This window comes from Cyprinodon variegatus, unplaced genomic scaffold (assembly GCF_000732505.1).
Source record: "Cyprinodon variegatus isolate N-32 unplaced genomic scaffold, C_variegatus-1.0 Scaffold368, whole genome shotgun sequence".
NCBI lineage: Eukaryota > Metazoa > Chordata > Actinopteri > Cyprinodontiformes > Cyprinodontidae > Cyprinodon > Cyprinodon variegatus.
In genome coordinates, this window is record NW_015150821.1 from 200,503 (window position 1) to 208,526 (window position 8,024).

Here is an 8,024-nt window from a genome sequence, read left to right on the forward strand (position 1 = left end):
GTGGTGATATTAATTGTTAATGAGGTGACATTTATTAATCATTTAAACATTCATTTGATGTGTGGGTCGTAATTAATACTCCTGTTATTGCTTATAGGCTATCATATCTTAGCTACACTTAGAAGCTATGTTTATGCAAAATATTCCTTGTCAGGGTGAAATGTGTTTGGATATTTGGAAGACAAATAATAATAATAATCCTCAAACTTAGTAAGTTTTCCCTTCTCAGAGTTATCGTATTTCCCTAAAACAATCCCATAAGAAGGGCTGTACTTCAGCCTATGCAAACAACAACATAAAAAATAAATCATTTGGTTTAAGTTCAGTCTCCTTCTGCATTATGACGGGATACATTTCATATATTAATCATATCTATTTATCTTTCCATTATAATGGCACAACTGACAATCTGGGGATAAGATATCAATGCTCTATAAACTGCTGTCAGATGGCCAGTTTTACTGAATATATCTTGTGTATGTGTTTAACCAGTATGTGATAGCTTTTAGGTTTGACTTTCAGCATCTTCCATCCTCATCAGATTAGGACATGTCATTGGGTCATTGCTTCGGCATCTGAGTCAAACTTGTTGTATTGTTTCAATAGGTCAAGGTGGTAATGAAGAGTCTTCAATGGGGATGCTGTTACTGACTGAAGAAGACTAAAAGTATATATGTATACTTTTGTAACACTTTATTTTCACAATAAGGTTACATATGTTTTGCACTTTTAGGAAATGAGAGGGGGTAAGACTTCCAGTAGAACATAAGGAGGAGGGATGCAGTACAACAAGGTCTCTCCTTTACATCCTTATGAACTACAGACCCTCTGTCTGTGTGGAACACACTAGATTTGGGTAGCCATTGAAAAATAGACAAGACTGCCTTAGTTTTGCCATAGTCTTCTAAAGGTACTATCTGTGCTATTTCTGCTGTGTCACTTGCAACTAAAAGATGCTAAAGTACCGGTAATGGTAAGTTGTCTTACAGCAGAAGCTTTCACTCAAGCCATATTCCCATTCCTTTAATAAATCCACCATGGGAAAACATACTGTGTGGCAACATGTGGTCAGAACAGAATGGATCAGGTTGGTTGATAATGGAATTTGTAGCTCTTGTAAACGGATTTAATCAGATTTGGATGAATGATTTGAAAACTGATTTAGTTATACGTTGTGGAAATTAGTTTTTTTTCCACTGAACATAGAATGGGTAATATGCTCATTTTTTTCCCACTAGCACAGAACTGCAAAAATAGATGTTAAAAATCACTGCAAGCCTGATAATGTGTCCAACAAGGTCTTTGTTTTAAAAAGCTTAGATGTAAGAGTTATTTTATTCTAACCCCTGCTATGAAAATGTGACTGTGACAACACACCCTATTCACTATTAGCAGAAAATACTGTTTAAAACTTTTAAAATAATGTCGCATCATCTCTTAAATTATCAGCCAAATGCACCAGACAATGGACCACACAAAAAAAGGCAGTATAAAATGTCTTACACTGAACTGCATCGTCCTCCAAACCATCCTCTGGTTTGCAGCAAAAAGGCAGGAAAACAGAAAATACTTATTAGTTTAATTATGTGTAAGTGAAAGACTTGATTGACATAAACAGCTTTATAAAAAGGCTTCTGCTGCAAAGCAAGATCAAAAGAGCCTTAGGAAGGAATCTTTTTTTTTTTTTTTACAAAGAATCAAGCAAAGTGTTACATTTCTTTCTGCACTACCAAGAAATCCAGAATTGTTTCTGAACACGCAGCTAGTTTCAGAGTCATACAGCCAATAAATATGTTATTATAAAGAACATAATGCACTAGTTTGTCTTGAGGATACAATAAAAAAAAATAATAAAAAATATTATACTGGTGTGCTAAAATATTCAACAGCTGAAATGGTAATTATTTCTCATATACAGTGCCATCTAAAGGTATTCATATAAAAATAACTTCCCATATTTTGTCTCATTACAACCACAAAAGTCAATATACTATATTGGGATTTTTTAATGATAAACCAAAGGATAAATGCAAAGTGGAAGGTAAGTGCTACCTGGACTTTGAGTGCTTATGACCTTATCTCTGTACAAGTTGTCTATAATGTTAAAGAATAATTTAAAAATAGCATCATGAAGACCAAGGGATGCTGCAGGAAAGTCAGGGGCCAAGTTGGGTTAAGTTATAAAACAGAATTCAAAGCATCTCGTGGAACATTGTTCAATCTATATTTTAAGTATGGAAAGACTATGGCTCAAGTACAAATTCCATCCAAGTAATTCACAGGCCAGGAAAATCTATCATGTTACAGAGAGCCAACCAAGACTCTATTGGTAAATCTGGAGGAGTCGCAAAGATTCACAGCTTAAAACACAAGAAGTAAACCATAGATGAAAGAAAACGATATTAACTTCCATTAGTAGGTTGCCAAAGTCCATTTTGTCTGATGAAACCGAAATTAAACCTCATAACCTAGTTATAAAAATCTATGTTTTGAGAAAAATATTACCAGATATATAGCCCTGAGCACATTCTCTTTACTTTTACATGCTTCACCAGAAACAGGAATTTTGGTGTTGAGAGCAAGAACAGGAAGGTTTATTTCAGGTCTGTCTATTGTTACACCTGAAAATTAAATTAACAGGGAGAAAGCCAATCACAAAACAGGCAGAGCAATGAAAGTAGACAGACAGAAACAGACAGACAAAAATAGTTCAGGGTGTGCTCTTGCCCTCTTAGGAAAGACTGTGCCAGGGGAGTGAGGTGCTATGAGGGTGGGACTGCCCCCCCTCATTTATAGAGGAAATCTTGCAGGTGAGCAAAAGCGACCACTTCTTTGACTGCCTAAATCAGCAGGCTTGAACTGTGTGACTACAATGTTAAGTTTGAAGGATGCTTGAGGTATCCCCACTTTTACAAACTAAACATGGTCATCTAACTCCAGTTCAATTACAGAACAGCGGTGGAACACCCCACCAGAAAAAAACAGTTCTGCTTAGATGTTGTGGCAAGAACAAGCAAGCAGACAGTGTTAGGAGAACAACATGACATTATTGGCTGGATTTACTGCTTTTTGTTGTCTTGCATGAAATCCCCATAAAAGATGTTAAGATTTGTGGTTGTAATATGACAAAAAAACATTTTTCTATATTGATAAGTATATAGGGTCTAACTCTTTAAGATAACTTTAAGGTTACGTGTGAGGGATATCCATGTAACATCAGGTTGAACAAACATGGGGATAATCTGACTAAATATAGAAGTATAGTCTGAAGCAACAATTGTTTCACAAAATCTATCCATCTTTGTTGATCCTTTTCTCCTCTGTTTGCAAAGCACAACAAACACAGAAGAGCACTGATCGGCCCGCATCCCACACCTCGCTGCCCTCTCGGGGTAGAGCTGTTGGTTCGTTAACAAACAAAAATCGATAGATGGGCCTGAACAAAGGACAAGTAAAGGAATTAATTTCCAGCTTCCATGGGCTTAAGCTGGCAAGTCACCCACTTTAATCAACAGTGTTGAGACATAAAGACAAACGATGTTTATGCTGTCCCGTCTGAAAACAGCAGCATTTAACCTTGTGTCCTTACCAGCCTTTCCAAGCTTGTGCCAGCAGCAGTGGTGGGCGGTTCCTCTGGGTTGTAGGGTCTAAAGCGGGCGTTGAGCACATCCGAAGCACCACGGGCAGACCTCTGGATTTCTGCAAGTTTTGGCTGGCCACAGCCTTGGAAAACCTGCAATTACAAAGACATGGGCACACAGCTGGCAGCAGTCTCAATGGTTATGGATGCAGGAAAATAAGGGAAAACATGCTGTTTTATTTTAAAGGTTTCCTGACTCATTCACCCCACACCACCGGTGTGACGGTGCTATGTGACAAAGCTGAGGTAACCACACTGATAAGTCAGAGAGTTAAGAGCTGTGGTCGAAGCTATTTAGGCTGGAAGGGTTTAGTTTTTACAGGCTTTGGGGGAAACTCCGCACATATAGTTAAACCGTCAACAAAGCTTCATCTGTTGAATGAGAGAGCCAACAGACCATTGAGCTCTGAATGGGAACTGGCATCTAAATCGGTGTAGGCAGAAAAAGTATTCCTTACAACCACCTACATTTTTTCCCTTCCTAACTGCAGTTTTGTGGGCAAGGAGAAATGTAGTAAAACACAGGAAAGCCATTAAATACTGTTAGCTAAACTGTGATTATCTGACCAATGTGAAACGTATAATTCAGAACCTAAGCTAAAATAATAAGAATGTGCTGTATACACCTTAGTCACAGTCTAGAATGACAAGCAAACGTCCTAATGATAAAAAAAATTCTGTGGACATCAACCTGTCTACAATGTGGTTTCTCCTCTTCAATGGAGCATTACTGACTTACCCTGAAAGAAACCTGGGCACTGTTATCTTGCATATTCATGATGGCCTCTGAAATCTTGACATCAATAGGTTCCATGACGGATTCAATGTTGAAAGGCCCTTCGAGCCTCTGTGCCACCAGCAGCATGGCATCTGTCAGAGTGGGAAAGGAAACAGGTTAGAGGGCGAGAAAAGCGTGTAGACTGACATGCATACAGCGAATAGTAGATGAGATGAAAGGACAGGCATGACAAAAACAGAGACAGTGTCTTGCGAAGTAATCAAACTCTTTAACCTCGTTGAGTGATGTTGCAACTGGAAATTTAGAGGTATTTTGGGGGGCAGGGGGTTATGTGATAGATCCAGAAAAAGTAGAGGATAGTTGTAAGGTGGAGATAAATGATAGAGGTTTATCAAATTATTAAGGGAAAAAAAATCATGAGAAAAGAAAGTTATAGTCCATTCATCCAGGCCAGATTGAATTGAGTGATCAGATTTTATAGGCTGCTGGACTGTCATGTTACAGGGGGTGCTCCATGAAATGTCCCAAGCTTGGAAAATAGTTTTTTACAACCAAATCTTTCTTTAAACCTTTACGTTTCTCGGTCTTCATGATGCTGCTTCTTCTTAGTTTGGAGAAGACGCACCATCGTTGGCCACATCATGTGACCTGGAAGAATGCATCACTTTATGGCTGCAGGCTCTCCTATTGTCATAGAGCTAAGCCTTTTGCTCTATTGTTTTTCCGCCTGCTCTACCACTGGTCATGGCTGAGGCAAGGAAATAGTTTAAACCTTCAGAGGGGGCTAAAAGAGAAAACATGACAGGTATCGTACGAGGAAAAACAAGAGTCGATCTTGGAAAAGAGTTTGTATGTTGGAGAATGCTGAAAGAAGGTGGCGGATGTCAAACTGGTTCTCTTTTCTTTATTATTTGACTGGTAGGTAGTGTTGCAGCAATGCCATGTTTTGGCTATATAGCAATACCTGATACATGGCTGTGCAGTATTGGCCGATACTGATACCATACCGATACCATCTGTTTGAAATGTATGTGTTTGTGTATATATGAAGAACTCAATACTACTTGGATGTAAAATAATTGCCATCAGGGCTTTGTCAAGCTGCTGCCTACCTTTAAAAAAGCAGGAAAAAGACTAAAACAAAGTGAATCCAATAGAACTTTTTATTGCCTACCTGGAATGGGTGACAATATTTGAATAAACTTTTGGCTCTCAAATTCGTATCGGTGCCCTTTTTGTCGGTACTCTCTGATACCACAATTTTAGAGCAATATCGGTACTGGTACTGGTATCGGTGCAACACTACTGGTAAGTTAACACTTTGCTCTTAGTATAGAGTCATATATCTTTGTTATTATTTTCGATGTTTAGTAAAAGCAAAATACGGGCAGAGAAAGCTAGCAGGCTATAAACAAAAGCTACTAGGGATGCTGGACATGAAAGTTACAGGTCTAGCAACCCATAGTGACCAAAGGTCACACAGTGTGCCTTAAGAAGATTCAAAAGATGCATTAATTGTTTTTTAGGGGTCTTTGTGCTAAGAAAAAAATTCTCATGGTGGATAATAGATGGATAATTTCTTATTTAGTATTAGATGACTACTGGGCAAATGGTTGCACTAGATATGGTATCGGTGTAAAGGTGCTGAGTAAATGCACACAACACTTTATGTTTTACTTACTCTATTTACTCATTTATTTTTACTCTATTCCATGCCACAATAGAGTGCTTATTTGAATATAACAATCCCATACCGTAATATTTGGTAAATAGGGGGTTTTATCCTGCAAATATGGAAAATGTTAGCCAGGCAAAAATAGCATCTCTAAGACTCTATTGCCTGTATTGAACTATTCAAGTGGCACAGGCCTCTATCACTACTATAAAAAAATGCTTTGAAAAAGAGGAACATGGTTTTACATGGATCCCCAAAGACAATGCCACATTATATTGCCTCATCTCATCCCACTTACATAAATATCCTTTCTCTTTATATCTGCATCCCTTACATAATTAGCCACAATAAGTTTATGAGAATTTGCTCTGTCTGATGTAAAACTGCTTTTCAAGCAGTGCAAAGGTTATTAAACAGTTTAATGTGCCTTTCTTTTTATTGCTTCTGTCTTCCCAAGCCTCTGGTGGGTTCTTAAGCTGCAGATGTGTGAGGCTTTACTAGCTTACCCTGTAAACAAAAACAACTCAAATGTAAAGACTTCTTCCACAGAGAAGAATGCATGCCTTTTTGAATTAGTTAAATACTACCACACTGCTCCAACCTGATTAACGAACAGCTTAATCATTATAAAAGTTTTAGCTATTGATAAAGCGGGATACCACACATTTGGTCAAAAATATTAAAACATGTGGATTTGTTTTACAAGTTTATATAATTGCCAAACAAGTGGATGTGATATTGATATTGTTCTTAAGATAAAACTACAAATTGTTACATCTCTAAAATGTCTTTATAAAAGGTTTCCTGTCTTTAGCTTTGCATTTTTTTCTCCTCACTAACGCCTTTACCTATACGTGCCTTAATACTGTAACATATTTCTGCATTATGACAGTGCCAGCTCCATGTTTCAGTGGGATGTGGATCCATCCATCCATCCATCCATCCATCCATCCATCCATCCATCCATCCAGCCAGCCAGCCAGCCAGCCAGCCAGCCAGCCAGCCAGCCAGCCAGCCAGCCAGCCAGCCAGCCACATGCTTGGCAGGTCACCAGTCTGTCACACATACCCACCCACACAAGCAGTCTATTTTTTTTGTCTTAGTAAATTTAAAGACATCAATTAACCAGTCATGTTTTTCAAATCAGGAGTGTCCACGCATGCAAAAATAGATTGGGTATCAAACCAAAGACCTTCTTGCTGCAAGGCAACAGTGCTGCAAACAGATCTTGTATGCTGTGCTTCTCTCAGAAAAACAGTCATTTGTTTGATCCAATGTCAGGATTTGATTGTTTGAACATGTTTTTGGGTTTGTACATATATACAGCCCCACTATTGTAAATGAAAATAATGTTAGCAAATATTACAAATAGCCAAAATACTACTACATCTGTTTCTCCTTTCATTGACTACTAACTGTCATATGGATCACTAAAGCTTTTGATGCAAATTGAAGTTTGGTATAAATCCACTCAACAAACATCAAGAATTGCTAATGAGATGCTTATTCAATTAAAAACAAAAGCCCAGCACATCTATTGAAGGTTGGCTGTTTATAAAATTGTATGGACATAACAAAAGGGCTTTTTTTATGAAAGCTGTATAGCCTGGCCATTGACCACTGCCAAGTTAATGGCAGATCAATCTGGAAAGGAGCAGGTTGAACCCCATTTTAAATGACTAGGGATGTGACTAGGGATGTGATGCCAAAACATTTTTTTTTATTTTTTTAAGAAAAAGCTCTTACAACAGCCAGTTGTTGATATTTTTAACATATGTACAGCTCTTTCAGGACATAACAAACATCAAAACATTAATTAAAATATTGCTCCACTGCAGCTGCAATCTTAACTGTTACTACGGACCCACGCTGCACTTGTTCCGTTCTATTGTGACTAAATGCTAGTAAGTGGATTTCAAATTAGCTTAAACTTGTGCAAATTAACTGAGTGAGACACAACAAAGAATATA

At 37.8% G+C, this 8,024-nt stretch overlaps 1 protein-coding gene across 2 annotated transcripts in view; it reads right to left on the minus strand.

The window, feature by feature from the left end:
• The window catches only part of gpc6 (glypican 6), a 126,213-nt gene that overhangs the window by 30,879 nt on the left and 87,310 nt on the right, over positions 1–8,024 (minus strand). Inside the window, exons 5-7 of one of the 2 annotated variants that reach the window (XM_015386419.1) lie at positions 4,380–4,510; positions 3,590–3,733; positions 1,504–1,533 (exon numbers count right to left, since the gene is read on the minus strand). In XM_015386419.1, coding sequence (XP_015241905.1) covers positions 1,504–1,533; positions 3,590–3,733; positions 4,380–4,510 — 305 coding nt within the window. The remainder of the gene's footprint in view (positions 1–1,503; positions 1,534–3,589; positions 3,734–4,379; positions 4,511–8,024) is intronic. The other variant, XM_015386420.1, reaches the window with a different exon arrangement.